Source organism: Xenopus tropicalis, chromosome 9 (assembly GCF_000004195.4).
Source record: "Xenopus tropicalis strain Nigerian chromosome 9, UCB_Xtro_10.0, whole genome shotgun sequence".
In the NCBI taxonomy this organism is placed as follows: domain Eukaryota; kingdom Metazoa; phylum Chordata; class Amphibia; order Anura; family Pipidae; genus Xenopus; species Xenopus tropicalis.
In genome coordinates, this window is record NC_030685.2 from 14,143,921 (window position 1) to 14,168,137 (window position 24,217).

The 24,217-nt window shown below is 41.7% G+C and overlaps 1 protein-coding gene across 1 annotated transcript in view; it reads right to left on the reverse strand.

The window, feature by feature from the left end:
• The window catches only part of LOC100493137 (cytoplasmic phosphatidylinositol transfer protein 1), a 46,511-nt gene that overhangs the window by 20,752 nt on the left and 1,542 nt on the right, over positions 1 to 24,217 (reverse strand). The window contains exon 2 of the mRNA XM_002941051.5: positions 20,450 to 20,542. Within this exon, the coding sequence (XP_002941097.1) occupies positions 20,450 to 20,497 (48 nt within the window). The 5' untranslated portion in view covers positions 20,498 to 20,542. The remainder of the gene's footprint in view (positions 1 to 20,449; positions 20,543 to 24,217) is intronic.

Below are 24,217 nucleotides of genomic sequence, written 5' to 3' on the forward strand. Positions count from 1 at the left end.
TGAAGATTTGTTTACTGCAGCATCCAATCCAGATAAAGATGAACTTTAATTTGGCACAGTCACAAGCAACTGAATCCACAAAAATAACAGCTTGACTCATTTTGCATCCTTATTTAGGGCATAGGAATAATAAGGGTTGTATTGGGCATTGTTATAAAAGGCAACAAGCTTGTTCCAATTGCAATAAAATGCTACATAATGAATAATGAATTGTAATCATTACTCATAATTTGTTTATAAAGCCTTGCTTTGCAACTCGAGGCGCAACTTTTGCCCTTCTAGGAGGGGGCAGGATGAGTTTTACCCTTCTCTGTATGGGCTTGGCATTGCTTTATACAGGAGGGAACAGGACACAAGTGGCCCCTTGAACACCCCTAGATTATCATCCAAGATAAGCGGAACAGGAGCACCGGGGAGATGCAAGGGTGCTAGGGTACCATATTAAGTACTAAGGGCCACCCCCTTGGGATTATATGATTTACGGTGCACACAAACAAACTGAGGGCACAAATACTGTACATGTTAGGTCACATCAGCCAATGAATGGACAAAGTTCCTGTCAGGTGATCTCCGTGGGAGCCCACAGACCATCACAAAATGGTGGCTGAAGGTAAAAGATGTAAAAGGGCAATATATACTGATATATTCCAGTTTGGTAAGATTCTTTAATAGGCCACTTAATATGATATAAACTATCTGTTATTTAAGTATTAATTCTGTCAGTATAGTTTTACTTTAAGTATAGGGATCCATTGCAACTATCAGCAATGCATTTTGTGCAGGACATCAGCGCTCTGGCTAGCGGCGTCCAGCTCCACGTGCACAGGATGTGGACCCGGGCCCCACCTCACACCCCCAAAGAAAACTTCCCTGCCACTACCCCTGATAATGGCTGAGTCATGCCCCAAGAGCCCCGGTTGTGATTGTACCCCCTGCACGCCTGGCAGTGGCATTTGTGTCTAGCCCTTGTCAGCTTCGCACAATTGTGTTCACATCTAAGTAATCAATTTTTAATCTTTAGAAAAAGCCAATTGCTTCCACCCCAAAACTGAAACTCATTGATGATATATTAGCTTATTAACCAGTTACACCCTGGATTGACTTGAGGCTCCAATAATCCCATTCCTGGTGCTAGTGCGGTGCCGAACCCCCTTACAGCCCGAGGATGCAGCAATGCGCAGATCTGACTTCTGATAGATGAATAAACCCTTTTAGAAAGGTCAGCTGCAGCCTTCTGAGTGAATTAGAGATACCTTCCCTCACGTCACGCCGTGACGTCATTCCTGCGTTAATGGTGACCCAGTTAACCCCCATGCTAATGACCCTCCCCTCCTCCAGGGTAACGAGGAGTAAGTAAGAAGCTTTCTCAGTACCTGGGGCTCACGCAATTAGCGTTGGGATCTTTGTAGTGAGGGTGACATTAGAGAAAGCGTCCGTCAGTTCCTGTTGTCATGGAGACAGCATCTTTCCCTTTATAAGACTGCTTCTTTTTTTTTCCGTCTCCTCTCCCGATACTTTCCTCTCTTTCCTTCACCCTCAGACTTTAGTTTTTCATTCTACACCCTCAGCATGAAAACTGATTAAAGGAATACTTTCCTGACAAAATTTCATCTTTGTTAACATGAGTATTGTGGAATTGTTTACTTTGCCTAGAATCTCAGCCATAAAGCAGGGCAGGACTGCTGCTTACAATGGGGGGATCAGATAGGATCTGTGCCACTGTGACAGAATGCTCTGTTATACAGATAGCTAGAATCTCAGCCATAAAGCAGGGCAGGACTGCTGCTTACAATGGGGGGGGATCAGATAGGATCTGTGCCACTGTGACAGAATGCTCTGTTATACAGATAGCTAGAATCTCAGCCATAAAGCAGGGCAGGACTGCTGCTTACAATGGGGGGGGATCAGATAGGATCTGTGCCACTGTGACAGAATGCTCTGTTATACAGATAGCTAGAATCTCAGCCATAAAGCAGGGCAGAACTGCTGCTTACAATGGGGGGGATCAGATAGGATCTGTGCCATTGTGACAGAATGCTCTGTTATACAGATAGCTAGAATCTCAGCCATAAAGCAGGGCAGGACTGCTGCTTACAATGGGGGGGATCAGATAGGATCTGTGCCACTGTGACAGAATGCTCTGTTATACAGATAGCTAGAATCTCAGCCATAAAGCAGGGCAGGACTGCTGCTTACAATGGGGGGGATCAGATAGGATCTGTGCCACTGTGACAGAATGCTCTGTTATACAGATAGCTAGAATCTCAGCCATAAAGCAGGGCAGGACTGCTGCTTACAATGGGTATCAGATAGGATCTGTGCCACTGTGACAGAATGCTCTGTTATACAGATAGCTAGAATCTCAGCCATAAAGCAGGGCAGGACTGCTGCTTACAATGGGTATCAGATAGGATCTGTGCCACTGTGACAGAATGCTCTGTTATACAGATAGCTAGAATCTCAGCCATAAAGCAGGGTAGGACTGCTGCTTACAATGGGTATCAGATAGGATCTGTGCCACTGTGACAGAATGCTCTGTTATACAGATAGGTAGAATCTTAGCCATAAAGCAGGACAGGACTGCTGCTTACAATGGGTATCAGATAGGATCTGTGCCACTGTGACAGAATGCTCTGTTATACAGATAGCTAGAATCTCAGCCATAAAGCAGGACAGGACTGCTGCTTACAATGGGTATCAGATAGGATCTGTGCCACTGTGACAGAATGCTCTGTTATACAGATAGCTAGAATCTTAGCCTTCCTACATTTCAAGCATCTTCTCAAACCCTTTCCTGATTGAGGAGAAGGTATGCCTGCATTCCCTGTGGCCCCTTGTTACTGCTAGTTGGTATTGTACTGCCTCTTGTGCAGACCCGGACTGGCAATCTGTGGGTCTGGCAAATGCCAGAGGGGCTGCTGTAAGATGCCACAGACACTATGTATTGTGCCGGTGGGGCGCTGTTTGTACCTCTGTGTAGCTGAAATGCCAGCGTCTATTTTGAATTTCAGCCCAGACCTTCTCCTGTGAGTCAAGAGTTGTTTGACGGCTTACTTGGCAGATGTACGTAAAAGTGCCCTGTTCGGTCTGCAGTGACGACGTGCCGAGCGCAGTTACCCACATACACTATACATAACATCTATTAAGGTTTACCAACTGGCCAAAACGAACCAGGGCATCCTGTTTATAGACTAAAATGATTCACCCTGCAGGCGATGTCCTGAGGCCGGCATGCAGCAGACGTCATGCCCTCCCCTAACTGTCGCCTGCCGCCAACCTGCTGACAGTGACACGAGCTCTCAGCCACAAAACTGTCATTGCTTATCACCTCAGGGGCTCTGATAGAAATATTTTAAAACCTAGGGGGGTCCTATTTGAATTGGAAGGGGTGACCCCCAGCAGATAGCCTTAGGTTGTGTGAGAAAAGGATTTTGTCCTACTAGCTTGTAACTTGTGCACCTATTCCCTGAAATTTAAAAGGTAACTTTTGTAAGTACAGCTATGGGACCCATTATCCAGAATGCTCGGGACCTGGGGTATTCCGGATAAGGGATCTTTCCGTAATTTGGATCTCCATACCTTAAGTCTACTAAAAGATTATTTAAACATTAAATAAACCCAATAGGCTTGTTTTGCTTCCAATAAGGATTAGTTATATTTTAGTTGGGATCAAGTACAGGTACTGTTTTATTATTACAGAGAAAAGGGAATCATTTAACCATGAAATAAACCCAATAGGGCTGTTCTGCCCCCAATAAGGGGTAATTATATCTTAGTTGGGATCAAGTACAGGTACTGTTTTATTATTACAGAGAAAAGGGAATCATTTAACCATTAAATAAACCCAATAGGGCTGTTCTGCCCCCAATAAGGGGTAATTATATCTTAGTTGGGATCAATTACAGGTACTGTTTTATTATTACAGAGAAAAGGGAATCATTTAACCATTAAATAAACCCAATAGGGCTGTTCTGCCCCAATAAGGGGTAATTATATCTTAGTTGGGATCAAGTACAGGTACTGTTTTATTATTACAGAGAAAAGGGAATCATTTAACCATGAAATAAACCCAATAGGGCTGTTCTGCCCCAATAAGGGGTAATTATATCTTAGTTGGGATCAAGTACAGGTACTGTTTTATTATTACAGAGAAAAGGGAATCATTTAACCATGAAATAGGACTGTTCTGCCCCAATAAGGGGTAATTATATCTTTTTTTTTTTTTTTTCACAATTCTGTTTATTGAGAAACTTGCATTCAGTTTACATGCATTTTCATAAAGGAGTCTTTTGGTTGTACAGTTTTCTCATGGTTAATTTAATACAAAACTAAATAAACAATAAACATGACATTTTACAGTAAACCGTTGTTGTCTCGTGTTTATTCCTTGTGGTCTTGTGCTACTGGGCATTGGGTTGGGCATTGGGTTTCCCCTTGGGTTGGGGGGGGGGTACCGTATGTCACCACTAGAGATTTTGTTTTTTAGTCTGCAACTTGTGCATCTATCCAGTCGCCCCAAACTTTTTGAAACTTTTCCAGACAGTTCCTCCTCATATAGGTTAGTTTGTACAGTGGTGCTGCCTTAGTAACTATATTTATCCAGAATGGTATTGTGGGTGCCAAACTTGATTTCCAGTGGAGGGCTACAGTTTTCTTAGCGTACATTAACAGAATTGAGAGGAGAGTGCGCTGTGCCCTATTGGGCGTTATTTCTTCAACTTGGTTCAGAAGTATTATTATGGGATTTGGGGGTACTATGAGTGAGGTCCTGCTTTGGATAGTCTGAGATACTTGCCGCCAGAAGCCTTGAATCTCTGGGCAGGTCCAAACCATATGAAAGTAGTCTGCTACTGGGGCGATGCATTTCGGGCAGGATTGTGAGATATTTGGGTTCATTGTGTGTGGTCTTTGTGGGGTAAGATATATTCTATGCAGGTATTTCAGCTGGATTAGTTTGTCTCTGTTGCATACCATGCCCTCAAAGCAGGAGTCTAAAATATCTTCCCACATTTCATTGTCTAGCGTGGGGGGTAATTATATCTTAGCTGGGATCAAGTACAGGTACTGTTTTATTATTACAGAGAAAAGGGAATCATTTAACCATTAAATAAACCCAATAGGGCTGTTCTGCCCCCAATAAGGCGTAATTATATCTTAGTTGGGATCAAGTACAGGTACTGTTTTATTATTACAGAGAAAAGGGAATCATTTAACCATGAAATAAACCCAATAGGATTGTTCTGCCCCAATAAGGGGTAATTATATCTTAGTTGGGATCAAGTACAGGTACTGTTTTATTATTACAGAGAAAAGGGAATCATTTAACCATTAAATAAACCCAATAGGGCTGTTCTGCCCCCAATAAGGGGTAATTATATCTTAGTTGGGATGAAGTACAGGTACTGTTTTATTATTACAGAGAAAAGGGAATCATTTAACCATGAAATAAACCCAATAGGATTGTTCTGCCCCAATAAGGGGTAATTATATCTTAGTTGGGATCAAGTACAGGTACTGTTTTATTATTACAGAGAAAAAGGAAATCATTTTTAAAAATTAGAATTGTTTGCTTATAATGGAGTCTATGGGAGACGGCTTTCCTGTAATTCTGAACTTTCTGGATAATGGGTTTCCGGATGACGGGAAAAAACTGTATTTTTTTTTTTTTTTTAAGTATATTGTTTCAACGGAGTTTAGTAAATATTGCACAGTGTATAAATGCACACCCTTTTGTATAAATACTGAGTGGCAATGGAACAGAATACAAAGGCAATATATTTACACAATATTATATTTGCATGAAAAAAGGGCATGTCCTATGATACGTTATGTTAGTACACATTAAAAGAAGCCAGCATATGAACAGACCTGGAGAAGAATGTACTTTGAATACATTGTTTCAGGAGTCAGAACCAGAGAACAGAAAGGGATAAATAAATACTGACAAATGTACACAATCAGAAATGAGCAAAACAGAAATTTATACCAAAAACAACAGTGTTTACTACGAGGGAGACCAAAGCTGAATGCACATATTACAGATCAAGAACTATTTTTTCAGCATTCAGCATTACTGACTGTCCCTATTGGCACAGACCTGCAGGGACCAATTAGGACGTGTTGCTATGCCAGATTGCTGTGTCTTCCAATATATACACACACATATATATACACATATATACAGGTATGGGATACGTTATCCGGAAACCCATTATCCAGAAAGCTCTTAACTACAGGAAGGCCATCTGCCATAGAATCAAAATAATTTGAATCAAATAATTTCAAATTCTCCTTTTTCTCTGTAATAATAAAACAGCAGCTTGTACTTGATCCCAACTAAGATATAATTACCCCTTATTGGGGCAGAACAGCCCTATTGGGTTTATTTAATGGTTAAATGATTCCCTTTTCTCTGTAATAATAAAACAGTACCTTGTAATTGATCCCAACTAAGATATAATTACCCCTTATTGGGGGCAGAACAGCCCTATTGGGTTTATTTAATGGTTAAATGATTCCCTTTTCTCTGTAATAATAAAACAGTACCTGTACTTGATCCCAACTAAGATATAATTACCCCTTATTGGGGGCAGAACAGCCCTATTGGGTTTATTTAATGGTTAAATGATTCCCTTTTCTCTGTAATAATAAAACAGTACCTGTACTTGATCCGAACTAAGATATAATTACCCCTTATTGGGGCAGAACAGCCCTATTGGGTTTATTTAATGGTTAAATGATTCCCTTTTCTCTGTAATAATAAAACAGTACCTGTACTTGATCCCAACTAAGATATAATTACCCCTTATTGGGGCAGAACAGCCCTATTGGGTTTATTTAATGGTTAAATGATTCCCTTTTCTCTGTAATAATAAAACAGTACCTGTACTTGATCCCAACTAAGATATAATTACCCCTTATTGGGGGCAGAACAGCCCTATTGGGTTTATTTCATGGTTAAATGATTCCCTTTTCTCTGTAATAATAAAACAGTACCTGTACTTGATCCCAACTAAGATATAATTACCCCTTATTGGGGCAGAACAGCCCTATTGGGTTTATTTAATGGTTAAATGATTCCCTTTTCTCTGTAATAATAAAACAGTACCTGTACTTGATCCCAACTAAGATATAATTACCCCTTATTGGGGGCAGAACAGCCCTATTGGGTTTATTTAATGGTTAAATGATTCCCTTTTCTCTGTAATAATAAAACAGTACCTGTACTTGATCCCAACTAAGATATAATTACCCCTTATTGGGGGCAGAACAGCCCTATTGGGTTTATTTCATGGTTAAATGATTCCCTTTTCTCTGTAATAATAAAACAGTACCTGTACTTGATCCCAACAAAGATATAATTAATCCTCATTGAAGATAAAACAATCCTATTGGGTTTATTTAATGTTCAAATCACTTTTAGTAAACTTAAAGTATAATGATCCAAATTATGGAAAGACCCCTCATCTGGAAAACCGCAGGTCCCGAGCACTCTGGATAATAGGTCCCATATATATATATATATATATATGAAAAACGTGCAGATTCAGCACTCCTAAGAGTATAGCCAATAGACCCGGGTGCTTTGTGTGGAGACTATTAATACATTACAGATCAGGCCAACGTTTCGGTCTCCTTCTAAGAGGTCTTGATAAAGGTCTTAGAAGGAGACCGAAACGTTGGCCTGATCTGTAATGTATTAATTATTTAACTATATTAAATATAATTAGTTATACTTTAAAGGATTCCCGGTGTGCACCAGTCTCCACATGAATATATATATATATGTTCTTTGATTAAGGTTGCCACCTTTGTGCACTGTTAGTACCTGCCCTCAGGATGGGGGCGGGCAAATGGCAGGACAGAGGTAGGCTTCTAGTTAAAAACTAGTTAATTGGGGATCCATAGGAAGGGCTTTTGCCCTTACAAGTATACTGCCAGTAAATTTGTAATACATGCACCGACCCTAGCTTCCGATTTGCTGTCTAGGGTGGTCAAATACCGGCTGGTAAGTAAGGGTCCTAAGTACATATAGGATAATCTATAAAACTTCTAATCTTGTAGGCAATTATGAATAATATATAGTGATGGTTTCACTTTGGTCAAAAAATGAATACTATCTCTTAAAAATGGCCCCTTTACTGGAGCTATAGATCCTCTCAGGTCCCTGTCTGTGTTTCAAATGAGGGGTGGGCGTGTCCTAACAGTCCCTGCCAGAAGCACAGTAGGAGTGGGATAGCCAATCACAGCCCTGCAGTCACACAAGCAAAGAGAGGCTTCAGTTCCCTATCAGGTCAGCCTAGCTGCTGATTGGTTGGGACTAGTGGGGTTTTTGCAGAATTTTCCATTAAATCAGCCTGAAACACTTCTTTTTAGAGCACATTTCTTCTATATTTAAATGCGTACAATTCATTGGTTTTTGTACACAATATGTCCCCTTTAATAGACGGCAGTGGAGAAGATTTGCTTAGCTGTCCATTACATCAGAAAGCCCACATAAGCCTGCCTGCTGACTTGGGGACTTCCTGACCCTGCTCTGTGGTCTTCCTGTCTGCACTGTTCTGCAGCATCAGGGTTAAAAACTGTAAAACCATCACTTTTGTTGCGGGGAGTGGGTGTTCTGCTAAAACAAAACTTCATTATGAGCTACTCGAGTGGCTACGATGAATGAACACGTTCATAAAATGGTTCATCAATTACTGACATACTGTTATTAAGGAAAGAAACACAGTGGGTAATAAATATTATCTTTATTTATAGCTTTTTTAGATATTTAATATTTTATTGATGGGCTGCTTCAGGCTAACTTTCTTCCTTACTTTGCTCTCGTGCCGCTGAGTCCCAGACTCATAGCAGGAAAAATTGGTTGTGCCAGGAAACGACGGCAGGTTCAGGAAGCCCCTATATGACTATGGTCATGATTACCCTGGTATAGCCCAACTGCCCAACACCATGGTGCTTACAGCAGTGTTGGTGACACTAATAAATCATTTACTATCTCAAAAACAATGAAAAAAAATATATATAAATATATACAGTATAATAAGCAAGAGCCATCCTTATAAAGGAAGCTTAGCGATGTCATCGGTTATGATCGGTGCTTATCATCATGTGACTTTTTATCACATAAACACAAAAGTTGAAAATGTTTTGCTTAGTTGGCTTCAAATACCAAAAAAGTGGATTTGGTGTATCCCTACCTAGGAGTTTCATGAACTGTATTAAATGGTCGTATATGGTCATAGAACTCCTTGGTGACTTATAATATCCATATATTTTACAACAGGGGGTAAATTATTCATTATATATTGGCTGTTTGTGAAACAGCTTTACTAAACCCCCACTATATTTATTATCTTTCTAATACAAAGAAGTTTCTCTATCATATGTGCATTGGCAGTAACCCTATTATTACCAATGCCAATATCCCTGCCCTTCCTATAGGCTAAGGTGTTTTTAATCCAGTAAGCACAGGAATTAACATTAAAGGCTTAAGGCTGCTAAACACATGCATTACCAAGGTCTGAGCATGCTGAAGAGGCTCTGCTTTAGCTCAGTGTCCTTCCTGTTCTGCTGAGCAAGATACTGTGCTGGCTTCCTGTTTGGATAAGTATTAGAAAATACTACATTACTACCTACAATTGCACCCCTGAACATGTTTGTTGACAGTCCTTTATATAAACAGTGTAAGGGTGTGCCACCCCCAGATAACAACTCCCAGGTACAATGCGATCTACTGGATCAGTGCAAATTTCATTCATTCATTGCACTAATATCCTGCCAATCATTCTGTAGGATAGTCGCTCAATATCGTGGGTCCTGTCTGAGATCAGCATGAGAATTACTAAAGGAAAACTATACCCCAGAATAATGTAGGTCTTTATAAAAATATTATGCATAAAACAGTCAATTCTGTATGTAAAACCCTGCTTCATACAAATAAACCATTTTACTGGATAATGCTACATTGTACTAAGTACTAAGGGACACCCCCTGGCATCATACAATTCATGGAGCACACAAACAAACCAAGAGCACACATACGTGTGTAACCCCTATTTGGCTGTAAAAACAGGCAGCGCCAGCTAGAATGGGTTAGAGCATGGGGTACATAGGACTCTCCCCCTCAGATGGGCTTTCCCTAAGTGGAAATATCCCGGGGTGTAGTGAAACTACAACTCGCTGATGCTGTGTGCAAAGTAAATTGGGAAATAATACTTCCAGCTACTTCTCCTGGTTGGAGCCAGAAACTGCTCTTGCTTCCATTCCTATCTGCCTCACTTTCCTAGAAAGTGCTCTACGTGGGTGCTTCTGTCTATCTATTCCTCGTTCACGGGGTCCCTCTGCCCCGACTTTGCTTGAGTTTGGATGGTGACTCTAGGGTAGATTGGCTTTACTGGGGCCCTGTTGATCCCAGGCTCAGTGGAACGTCTACCTGGGACACCAGAGGCAGCCAAAGAGGAAGACCCACCTCTTTGCTAAACACTATATTGGAGTGCAAAGGGTGTGGTCAACCTGTAAACCAATAAGGCACTTATCCAAAACTGTAAATTAGATACATGGGTCTTTGCCCAGTAACAGCAAAAAGAAGCAAGTGGTAGGGTTTAAAGCCATAGGGGCCTATTAACCCTATGGGTCCCTACACATGTAGCCAATTAATGGACAAAGTTCTGACTTTTACATTGGGGGCATATTTATTATAGTGTGAAAGCCAACATCACCAGTGATGTTGCCCATAGAAACCAATCAGATCTTTGCTAACTTGTAGGTGGCAATTCCAATCTAACTACTGATTGCTGATGGTTGCTATAGTTTGGCATACACACTATAATAGATATACCCCTTCATCCTGGTACAGTTAGAGCTGAATTATTTCTGGTCATGTGATCTCTGAAGGAGCACACAGCCCATCACAAAATGGTGGCTCAGAGGAAAAGATGTAAAAGGGCAAAGTTTACTGATATATTCCAGTTTGGCAATATTCTTTAATAGGTCCCTTAACATGATATAAATTTGCTGGTTAAGTATTCATTCTACCGGGTTATAGTTTGCCTTTAAGCAACTGCCACCACCCAGGTGAATGCATGTGGCTGTGAATGTATACAACTATATGAGAGATGGCAGGGATGTTCTCCCATATATGATTTAGCCTGTCCGTGCAACGAACACAACACGTTAAGACAATAAAATTTAAGAATGATAATAATAAAAAAGATGAGACGTGAGAATTATAATTATATTAGAAATGGCTTATTTCATCGTGCGCTTCCTATGGCCCCTGCTTCACATGTACTGTATACAGGCAGGGGCCAGAAGGAGAGGGACGATAAACCAAAAACCAATATGGAAGGTTCCATGACGTTTAAAGTTTCCACAGCAACAGCAGGGACAGGAAGTCAGCTTGGTGGCCTCTTCCTGTATCATGCAGCTATAAAGATAAGAGCAGTTTAACCCTTTACACAGACAGGGTCTGCAGTGAATGTCATGCTCGCTGAACTATTTCTCTGTTGCTGTCCCTATTAGTTAGATTTTCTCCAGCCCTTTAGACTTGCTTTACAATGTACCTCACGGAGTTGCTGTCACAGAGAGATTAGTATCTGCTAATGTATGTGTATAGGTTTGATGCATGCCTGCCTACGGGAGGAGAACAATGCTTGTCAATGAGGCTTGTGAAACAATTAAATATATTTCTAGAATGTTAAAAGTACCAGCCCCTGGAACAAAAAAAAAATATCAAGATTTTTAGGAATGCACAAAATCCTGATACCAAAATACTGCATATAGAAAAGGTCTGGCCAAGTACTGAACTGAATATGAACCCTAATTCATACTAATTTCCTACTACAGATGGTGCCTATAGTAGCAGTGGCATAATAGCCTCTGGGAAGGGACTGTGGCTGTGGGATAGCAGGTATAGTAGGGAGAGATGGTGCCTATAGTAGCAGTGGGGGGATAATAGCCTCTGGGAAGGGACTGGGGCTGTGGGATAGCAGGTATAGTAGGGAGAGATGGTGCCTATAGTAGCAGTGGGGGGATAATAGCCTCTGGGAAGGGACTGGGGCTGTGGGATAGCAGGTATAGTAGGGAGAGATGGTGCCTATAGTAGCAGTGGGGATATTAGCCTCTGGGAAGGGACTGTGGCTGTGGGATAGCAGGTATAGTAGGGAGAGATGGTGCCTATAGTAGCAGTGGGGGGATAATAGCCTCTGGGAAGGGACTGGGGCTGTGGGATAGCAGGTATAGTAGGGAGAGATGGTGCCTATAGTAGCAGTGGGGGGATAATAGCCTCTGGGAAGGGACTGTGGCTGTGGGATAGCAGGTATAGTAGGGAGAGATGGTGCCTATAGTAGCAGTGGGGGGATAATAGCCTCTGGTAAGGGACTGGGGCTGACAGAAGTGCTGCCCAAACTGCTGTCCTCCTGAACAGTAGCAGAACAACTGTAAGTTGGAGGCAGATGCAGAACTAGAAGAAAAGCTTGGAGGTGTCTGTCTCTCACACTTTATCTGATGCTGCTCTTGATCTCCCTTGTTGAGAAACAGCTGCAGCAGCCACAGCTGACCCAGTGGAGCTCTACTAGGCGATTACTCACTTCCTAGATTCCACAATATTAAGGCTGAAATCTGCTGTGTGTGATTTGGCTATTAATGACCCTGGCTGGCAGATGGCAGAAGGCTTTACAGAGTTCCATTTGTAAAAGAGGAAATTAATACTGGCATGGTTGGTTGGTTTATAGAATGAGTGCATAGATAGTAAGATACAGTCTTGACTTTAATAACCTCCCGCTGTAGATTATGCATAGCATGCTTTAGCTGCTGTAGGCCATGATGTGTATACCAGCTTTGTCCACTGTAAAGGTGGCCAATTTCAGCTACCGATATTGGAACTTTAGACCGCAGGAAAGAAGGGACAGGCCATGACAGGGCCAGTAAGTGGAAACATTAGAGACTGGGCACAAGGGATTGTGGGGATTGTAGGCAGGCGTGTATGGCTAGAGGAGAAAGGTTGGGGTTTAAGTGGGCAGAGCAGGCAGACTGGGCTTTTTACAGGGGTAGAGGATATTAGCGGCTGTTAAGGGGGGGTAAAGGAAAAGGGGTTAGCCTCAGGATTGCTGTGATGGGGGTACTGGGGATCTCCATAAGCAGCCTTCAGCGGCTAGCTGTGGGAAACAAGTTGGATAGTTGGCTTTAATGTTTACTATGTTGTGAAATGTAATGCACTTATTGGTTAACATATGGTTAATAAACTTGACTGTGAACCCACAATAAGAGTTGTTTGAGTGTTTAGTATGGTGGGGGTTGGAGGCGAGAAAGGGGCCATAACCTGACGCTGCACCTGTATCTGCAGTGCATGGTGCTGCTGTATAAATGCTAGCATACAGCAGCCATCACTAATGCAGAGCTTTAGGTCTGACCCATGTATGTCTTACTAGTGGGTGATAAATACACAGAACCAGTACACATTGCTCTGAAATACAAATATGATTTTGGTTCTACTGTAAAGCGTGATGGTGGGGGGGGGGAGTGAGATAGGCTGAAATTGGAGCACACATAACACAAGGGTGTGATTTGCTGATGCAGTGACAGAATTCGCTGCTGTGCCACTTTGTATTGGCACCAAGTGCACAAAAACTTCCTCTGCTGCTAATTGAAACTGAGCTTTTGGGCACAGGGGCTTGTTAGCACTTCACATAGAGAAAACTGAAGAAAAGAAAGACGAAAAGAACCTTCATCCCAATATTTAAGATCAGTGGAATAACTATGGGGGGAGCAGCTACATGGGGGGGCACAGAGAGAGGGGGCCAGTTCCGGACTGGGATTCAAAATAGGCCCTGGCATTTCAAGTACACAGAGGCCAAACAGCCCCCCCACAGGCCTAATAAATAGTGACTCTGGCATTTGCCAGAATCAATAGATTGCCAGTCCAGGTCTGGAGGGAGCTGTCTAGGTTGATAATAGGTGTGGGTAGCAGGGGGTCGATGTGTTAGGGTGGCAGGAGTTCCATGGATCCCCAATTACTTTCCTGCTTCCCTGTCATAAATATGAACAAGGATAAGAGATTAATCCATCACAAAACTCTGCCTTTATGACTGACCAGAGGTAGGAGAACAGTCCACCACAACCATCAGCCTTCTTGACTGTATTGTAAAGGAGCCCAACCCACAACTAATCTCTGCCCTACTGGCTGATAAGGGCATGGAGAAAAACCCACAAGGGTCAGCCATCTTAACTGAATGGTGAAGTTGCCCAGCTGAGCTTACAACCTAACTTTAACCCCCTGGTTGACAAGGGGAAGGAGAGCAACTCACAATTAAACTTGGGTAATCTGATTGAACTGGGATAGGACAGCTACCCACAACCAAACTCTGACAACCTGAACAGGAAAACCCAGCTTCCTTGTGAAACGTTGGGTTAGTTTGAAGGCACGTGGCTGCGTTTTACAGCTTTATACCAGTAGGCCAGGAGCAGCTTCCTGTTTATAGTCATCTGTTTGTTGCTTAGGCCTTGGCTTGTCTTTTGATTATTTCAATGGTGGATACTATTATTTTAATGGAATCCATTATTCCAGTAGGGGAGCCAGCAATCTGTACCAATACATATAAAGGGAAAGTAAACCACACCTATGTACGGTATCAATTTCCCTTTGAAGACGCAAATGAAAGTAGAAAGAAAGGTACAATATGTTCTGGCACATAAAAATATAACAAAACAGGCTTTAACTCCCATGATAGCCCTGCTACACATCACAGGAGAAAATAGATGCTCCTAATATCACACAGCTAATACTTCCAGCTACAAAGAGAGACACCCTGACCCAATGGCTCCATAAATCTCTTCCAACTATTGCTCAGGCAGACAAATATTGTTTCAGAGAATTACTTTTTGGAGAAGAAAAGATATGTGAATTCACAGGAAAACAACACACAAATGCCATCATGTCTCCTTTTAATGGACCCAGAAATCTTTCCATCTCTTATTTCTGCTCAATACATGGGGTCTGGAACCTTTTGCCTTTAAAGGTTTTGATACAGAATAGTACAGGCATGACTATGCTGATACAATCCTATGGCTTCTCTCTCTGTACAGGCTATGAGCAAACTTAGGGGGCTGTTCCTGCTGAATTGTGCTTAGTACAGGGGAATCCCTATGCTGTCATAGTTAGTTTTATGGTATCTCTCTGTACAGGCTATGAGCAAACTTAGGGGGCTGTTCCTGCTGAATTGTGCTTAGTACAGGGGAATCCCTATGCTGCCATAGTTTTATGGTATCTCTCTGTACAGGCTATGAGCAAACTTAGGGGGCTGTTCCTGCAGAATTGTGCTTAGTACAGGGGAATCCCTTTGCTGCTATAGTTTTATGGTATCTCTCTGTACAGGCTATGGGCAAACTTAGGGGGCTGTTCCTGCTGAATTGTGCTTAGTACAGGGGAATCCCTATGCTGCCATAGTTTTATGGTATCTCTCTGTACAGGCTATGAGCAAACTTAGGGGGCTGTTCCTGCTGAATTGTGCTTAGTACAGGGGAATACCTATGCTGCCATAGTTTTATGGTATCTCTCTGTACAGGCTATGAACAAACTTGGGCTGCTGTTCCTGCAGAATTGTGCTTGATTGAAATCATAGGCTCCAGGGTCACTTTTAAAAATATCTGTGATTTTCCTATAGAGATGATTCCCTGAAGGTGAAGTATAAAAATAAAGTAACTGATATTAATTATGGGTACTACTGTAACATATTCTGTTATCACGCTGTACAAGCAGCCCGGGACGTGCCAACTCATTTTCACCTCTAATGTCTCATGGAAAGCAAAGAAGTCATGGCAAGTGGAGTCAGTATTTTTAATCTCCTTTACACTTCTCTATAGTGTTATAATTGGGCGGTGGAGCTTATTCTATGTCATTCCCTATATCCCCAACTGCTCATATACACTCTCTCTATAGCCTCCCAACTACTTGTATGGATAATCCAATTAAATTCCCAGCTGCTCCTATAAACTTTCTCTGGCTATATTTCTCCCCAAATGCTCTTATAAATTTTCCTTATAACCCCCAACAGCTCACATAAACCCTACTTTTAACCCCTTATCAATAATCTCCGCTGTATACTTCTATAAACTTACCCCATAACATCTCATACAAACTCTCCCTATAACCCCCTGACTACATATAAGTGCTCCATGTAACTTCCCAAACTGCTCCTGTAACTCTCCCCTATATGTTCCTATACACTCTCCCTATAATCACCCCAATAGTTCATATAAACCCTTCCATCTGCTGCTATAATATTTGTAACTCTTTGCTTTATGCTCCTATAAATCCCCATAACTTCCATCTGCTTGTAGAAATCCTCCTTTTAATTCCCCCAATTGTTCCTATAACTTCTACCTATAATATCCTCCATATGTTACTATAAATTCTCCCTAAAACCCCTCAAAAGATCAGATGAACACTTTAATTTCCCCAATGCTCTGATAATATCTGCCTATAACATTACTCTATATGCCCCTATAATACACAAGCGACATGAATATCCTGTAAATTATATCCTTATAAACGGTGCTTAGTGATGTCATCAGTTATAATCGGTGCTTAGTGATGTCATTTCTGTCACATGTGGCCTTCGGCCTTGTGCATTTATATGATCATGGTACTCCTCAGTAACTTATAATATCATTATATTTTACAAAAGGGGATACTTTATTCACTATACTAACTCTCCCTATACCTCCCTCAACTGGTTCTATAATCCCTTTTCATATCACCCTAAATCTCCCCAAATGCTCCTATAAACCTATTCTATATCTACCCCAGCTACTCTGATAAACTCCCCTATATCTCCCCAACTTCTCCTATGCATCCTATATCTCAGCTACTCTTATTACCCAACCTGCTGGACTAATATTAAAAGGGGGCTATATGGCTCATATAAATCCACTCCACCCCCCAACTACTCCCTAATTTTCCCTGCAACCTCTGCATGTAACTTTCCCTAGCTGCTCCAATAACCATGATTTATTACAGAATGTGGATGTAATATATGGGAAATTACATCATATGCTGGATATCTTGGATTCCATAAATTGGATGGGGGAGTTCCTACAACTTTGCTATTGGCCAAGAAGCATTGAATCAATGCTTTTAGGTTTTCTTTTTTTAAGGTGGACAAAAGAAATATTTTCTTCCCTTGTACCTCCAGTTCTCCGGGTCTTTGACCAATAGCAATAGGGGTTATGCCAAAATTCTGGATCCAGTTTTAGGGGGGAAGAACAGGCTGATGGGATATTAATAAACAGGTCAAGTGTTCATTCAGATGCGCAGGCTGATTGTATTCCTGGTGATAGGGCCGAGCAAATATTTGCAGAGCTGTGCGAGGGGAATGGTTGCGGTGCAGCATCAATTTACTGGGAACGATAAGAGCAAAGTGGAAAATCACTGGGACGGAGCAGATACATGGGAACAACTGTAATGGAGATACAGAGAAATCTGCTGATCCCCCTCTCCCTCATTATTGCCATTCTCTCGCTTCTTTATGGTTCCTGCTTTTAGTGCTGTTTCCTTCTGTGTGGGCAGGTCCATATAAGTGCTGTTTTGTGCCCCAACCACAATGCCCCTAGTGTGCAATTTGAATACAAAGGCCCCCTCTTGGCTTAGCCCTATCATTATTATAAGCCTGTGTCTTGCATACTCTAAATACTTTTATTTCCTCCTTTCTCACTTCCTAACTCCTTGCTTCTTTCCTCTGTATTCCCCCTTCCCTCCTTCCTTGCAGATATGACTCCCTCCTGCCCTTACATTGTGTCCATCATTCTTCTCTCTCTCCTACTTGATTATTTTCATTCCACCATTTGTCACTCATTTATTTGTTTCCTTTCTGCAGATTCCTTTTGTTCTCGTTTAGATTCCTTCCTTTTTCTATTTATTAACCCTGTTCTGCTTACAAGATGTTCTCTTTTTAGCTTCTTACAAATCTATTTCTTCTTCCCAGCTTCTTACCCTTTCTTCCTCATGAGGGTGAAGACACATGGAGCTACTTAGTAGCAGCTAATTGTCATGGCCAGAAAATCCCCTGCCATAGACAATACTGAGAATTGCCTCTGCTAAAACACATGTAGAGACAATTATTAGTAAATGATCAACATTGTCTATTTTGCCGCCCGAAGTTTGCTTGCGAGGCAACTTCAGGAAACATTCTTGCCAGTGGGATGGCATTACATGGAGATTAGTCGCTCACGGTAATTAATATTTATTGTGGGCAACTAATCACCCCTAGTGCCACTGCCCTAAATTATAGCCCCAATAACAAGTCAGGAGACCACTTGGCTCCTACTCTCTTGAGCCCCCTGTACCTAAACTGATTCCTCTGCTGCCCCTATTCTTAAACCCTGTGACTCTTCTTTAATTCTTTCTTTCTCTAATTCTCTCTTTTTCTCTCATTCCTGATATTATTTTTAATATTTTCCACATTAGGTCGGGTACCCCCAGAAAATGTAGGCACTGGGCAGGTGTGGGTAGGGTGCAGATCTGCAGGTTGTGGATTGAATCTGGTACAGTATTTTGCGTGACTTCTCTCAAAATAGACTTTTCTGCCTCCCATTCCCTGATGATATCCCTCTTAGCAAAGAAAGTTCTATATCTTTAACTCAAGCCAATAAATGGGATCTGTTGTCGCTCTGTATTATCAGGGCCTAAACCTGAGTAAAACACTCACACACTTGGCTCACCATATAAAACAGTATCATCTCTCTCTCACTAGTTGAGAAGCTGTTTCTGTAGAATGCCTATGGTACATGGGCAAATCACTAGCAAGGTCCCTACATATGATTCCTTTCTTTCTTCCTGTCTCCCTACTCTTAGTATTTCTTTCCTCTCTGTTTGCACAATTTACCTGCTAATAGCAATCTCCACTTAAACAATGCAAATCTGTCAGTGTTACTAAGGTAACCCTTAGGACCTGTCATCTTGTCACTAACCTCGGCGTCATACAGTAAGTTGCAACTCCCTCCATCCTCTCTAAATCAACAAGCAACTCTTTAACCCCGTATCACCCTGACAGACAGTGTCGCTCACCATGTAATATATTGTTTTCTGTTATCTAATCATTTTTTGTTTTTTTATGTCAAAAATCATAAATTGCCAGTCACCACCAGATCAGGGCATCCTTCTCTTAGCAAGTAAATGAAAACTATAAGGGGGAAAGTTTGTCCAAGTATATCAACCAATTAGATGCCTGCTCTTACCATTGCAATTTTCCCAGACCAGTATGGGCCTTGTGTATATTTGCCCAGTCACTACTAAACATACCACCCCCCTTGTCTCAGTTGGAGGGCAGTTCTTAATCTACCCTTATGCTGATTGGTGCCTATGTGTAAATAGGTTCACCATTGTATGTTTCCCCACAGCAGCTGCCCAAATTCTCAGACACACAGTGTTGCCCAACAATTGTTAAAAGATTACTTCCTGTTTACAACAGGAAGTGTGGCTCTGGAAGTTACTCACAGAGCAAGTGGCTAATACAACTAGTGGGGCCACGATTGACAAGAAGTTTTAATATATGTTTATCAAAATGTGTATTTTCAAAAGTTAATGGGGGACCTAAAATGAGTTTGCTAAAAGGCCCAGTGGTTAAAATATGTGTTAATCCTGTGTTTAGGGAAGAATATTCCATACAGGGATACAGTATGGCAGTCTGTTGTAGAGAGAAACATATATTGTTTTCCTGAGCCAATCTGCCATGGAACAGAAAAGAGTCTTTCCAAAAATATCCTCAGCGAAACAATGGCGCTGTAAGTGTTGTGTGAAGCCAATAGTGATACTCTGGGTGTGAAAACAAGACTCCGCATGTTCATCTACTGCGATGTCAGTACCGGCCCCCGGAGCCACGCAGTAAATATAGTGCCGGCTGATCAACATAAGAACGAACAGCAAGAGCTATGTAGTAAGGGGCCCAAACTAAAAGTAAGCACTTACACCTTTCTACATAGGGGAACTATGCAGGGCTGGTTTTAGGGTATGGCCAAAGGTGTACTAGGGGTAACACAGGCCTTTCTGCCACCTTATGAAATAGGCCCTGGTCCCTTGGTGCCCCATAGCAGCTGCCCAAATCATTGGGCATGTAGCCAGAATGGTAGGGAGCTGTTCCCATGAAATTTTCATTCCATGTGTAATATAGTAGCAACATTATGGAAAGTTAACCCCAAGTGAGTCGACATTAGATGGATATTAAGCCATGTACATCATGTAAGTCACCTACATTCATACATTAAACCCCAGCACATTAGATAAAGATTGAGCCACCTTAATTAAATATTAACCTCAACATGTCAGACAAGGATTAAGCAACCTACATCATATATTAACCCTCCAACACATTATATAACAACCTGATAAATTAACCTACTAAATTAACCCCCGATGCATTAGGCAAAGACTCAGTGACCCACAAGTTTACTGTACCTCTTCTGTTGTAAGGGGCATACATATCCGATACTCCTTCACCAACATCCTTAATCACAGCAACTGGGGATGGAACAGCTTGACTAGCAAAGTCTAGAATAGAGATGGATAACAAACGTCAATACATGCACTGAGATTATACTGTGAAAATCATCATTCTCTCTCCCCCCCCCCCCCCACCCCACCCCTAATTCTCTCATCCAGATAAGCACAGTTGCATCAGGGCTGTTACGAAAGATTAGAGGGGATTGTTACACTATTTTGTCTAAATTTCTGTGTAAATCCCTACAATCTTTGGGTTCCAAAATAGATGGTAGCCAGAGCAAGGCACACTGATATTGCCATCATTTTGCTTTGTGTTATCCAGTCTATATATGATATAATTTATGATCACATTTTTATATCATACCAGCCTTTCTTATAATACATCTCTTTGCTCTCGCAGTGCAATGCAAAGTAAGCAACCCCATAGTACAACACAGCATTAAACCTCTGGTATAATGATACACTATATCCTTCTTTAATAATCAAAAACATATTGTAATATAATATTGGCGTGGGGTGCCAATTATTTCATCCACTGCATGCCACATTTCTGCCTAGAGGCAATCTGCCCTCCTTGTAAGCCACAAAGACAGAAGCCCACGAGGCAGTAAAGTCTCGGATTTCCATCGCCTCAGACGGGCTCCTTTTCTCCAGCAACGTGCCAGATGATATCATGATAAGATTACCTCTATTTTTCCGGGGGAAGAAAAACAAGCAGGTTGTAGTGACCTAACACAAATGGTCTCAATTAAGTGGAGTGACGCGTGGCAGCCTTGTCACTATACATGACTCCCATGTTAAGCGCCATGATCCTAATTACAGGCCGGACACGCAGGAGAGGGAGAAGGGATAATAAATATAAGCCTTCATCTCTATGCTTGTGTGGCTGGAACCCTCATTTGCACCTGTAACAGGATCAGATGATAATGCTCTTTCACTTTATTCAACAGCAGCGCAATATATGCACATTTCCTCGCGGGGAGCTCTATGGGAACAAGTTGTGCTCCTTCCTACGGAGCCTGAAGCTTGGCCTAACCTGTGCCTCAGTAAAAGCTCTCCCTGCACCTATTCACTACCTGAATGGCAAGTTCCTTCTCTTTCCCTTTAAACTATATAAATAACATACATAAACCTTATGAACAGCCAAACACATAATAACGAGAACAGTAATAAAAATAACAGTCTCCCTGGTCTAGCCATGGTGCAGCTTGCAAGTCTCCTTAGGGCATGTAGTAAAGTGCAAAAAATAACAAAATCCCATGTATATAATGACTTTTATAGCTTTCGGAGAGAACAGTAGTCTATTTAAGTTATTGACTTCAGGCAAAATGCTGATGTATTTGCAAATACAGACATCTGGCAAATGATCTTTATGTTTAGACCATGGATTACCATGAACTGGCTTTATTGCCTCTGCAGGATTTAGCTACTGAGATCTGGATTATAAACAGGGCAGCTGCCATATTATGGATATATAAACTGCTGGGGCTTATCGTTTCACATATCTGACCCCCACAATTATAGAAGCAGGACTTGATGCACCACATGGATGATAGTCATTGATCATTGATCTACTGTATGCTATTTATCCATGCTGGTGACTGTCAGCTCTGCACCCCAAGTGTTCTTTTAGCATTCTGCTGGTACATGACTGGCTTCTCTTGCCTACATGTACCGTAATGTTATATGTGCTTGAGAGGGAGACAGCAGAGAATATCAGGTCCCTGATCAGCAGAGGCCTTGCACTTTCCCAGCAGGGATGAGAGATAAGAGGTGAAAAAATCCCCTCCAAACACATCCATTTTGTTAACAGCCTCTGTCAATTATCTTTTGGTCATTAGGACTCTTTTGCAAAGGAGCTCAGGCATGTGTAGGGCCAACTGCATTGGTGCAGAGCCAAATGGGTGTTAAAGATGTGGCTGGAACCTTTATGAAATATTTCTAAAGGGTGTTCTTCACATCAGAGAATGCTTTGTCTACAACGATCCATAAATACCATGTACTTTGGGTGTCTCTCAGTCTGTCATTGGTATTGCCTCATTACTATAAAGCTTTATATACAAGCTGGTAACTGGGATGTTTGAGCTCTGAGTTACAATGAGATGGATGTGATAGTGGTACTCCTACAGCACCTAGAAACCTCTGCAAACTCTGATACAGTAATTGCTGTCTGAATTCTCAGATTGAAAGAGAATTGGGTAACATGTTATATAATATATGAAGTGTGCTGTATCACGACTCTAGATCAAGGTGGCAATTCCTCATTACAGATTGTTAACAGCTTGATCAAACATGTCTGTTATTTGTGCCTAAAGCAGTCAGTGAGTTGGTGGTTGGACCAAGTCCATTAAGTGCTTTCAGTGTCGGTGGGTGTGGTGTCCTGTACTTAAGCACAAACATATGGGCTGCAGGTTGGGAATGGAAAACAGTAATATAAAATACTATGGTTGCAATCTTGCTTTTTTTGCCATACTACCTCTGTCTTTTCGTTCTGTCACCATCTTCTCCTATTGTTACCAACTTACCCTGCTGCCAAGTTCTTGACCTACTGTTGCCATGTTTTCCTACCATATTGTCCTACTTGCTATTTTGCTCCACCTTCACTGCCTTGCCCTTATGATGTACTATCTATATCTTGCCCTACTGTCACCATCTTCTCCTACTGTCTCTATCTCAACCTACTGTTGCTAAATAACCATACTCTTACCTCAACCAACTTACCCTGATGTCACCACTTTGTCCTACGGTCACCATCTTGCTCTACTGTGACCATTTTGCCATACTGTTGTCAACCTGACAAGCTGTCTCTGTCTTGTCCTACTGTCTTCATCTTTTCCTACTTTTACCATCTTCTCTTACTGTCACCAGCTCATCCTACTTTATGTACCCTAGCAAAATTGTGCTGCTGTCACCATTTTGTCCTACTTTTTACCATTTTGCCCTATTGTTGCCATTTTGCTAACTGTGATTTCCTTGCCCTACTGTTGACAGCTTGCCCTAATGTCTTTATCTTGTCCTTCTGTCTTCATCTTACCCTACTTTCACAATTTAGTCCCATTGTCACCTTCTTGTCCTACTGAAGCGATCTTACCCAATAATACCTAACTTTTTGCTGCTGTTCTGTGGAGTCATGTATGTTCAGGAGTATACTGGCTTTGAAGCTGGACTCTCTAAAGACAGATCCATAGTCTGCAAGCACAAACAATCTTGTGGAGCAGACTAGAAATTACTTCAGGTCCTTTCATGTGCTTGGGAAACTGACCATTGCCAGTCTAAGGTGTCCCTGGGTTTTGTCATAGAGCTGCCCCGGCAGAAGAGCCATCAGGGTGGTACAGAAGGCACAACTGTAATGAGCTTCAGTATTATCATGGTCCAGAAAACCAGTTTGTATTGTTAAATATGTCACAAAGGTTCCCAAATAATCCAATTGTATGGGGTCTCAAAAGAAAGAGTGGGTTTCTAATAACAGTGCTTGGCTGATCAGCTTGGCTGATGTAGATCTCCCTATCCTGGTTTGCCCTGGGCAGATGCCTATTTATTAAAGCAACCTTGACGGTCACCCCCCACAGTACCTGCAAATTGGGGTCAATTCATAGTGATGTCAAACCCCAGTGCCACTATTATTCAGCACACTCATTAGCAGCCAGGCTTGGGGCATTGTTAGTCCATCTGCTCCTTTGCACAGGGCTGAATAAGATGCAGCCAAACCCTTTTAAGCATCAA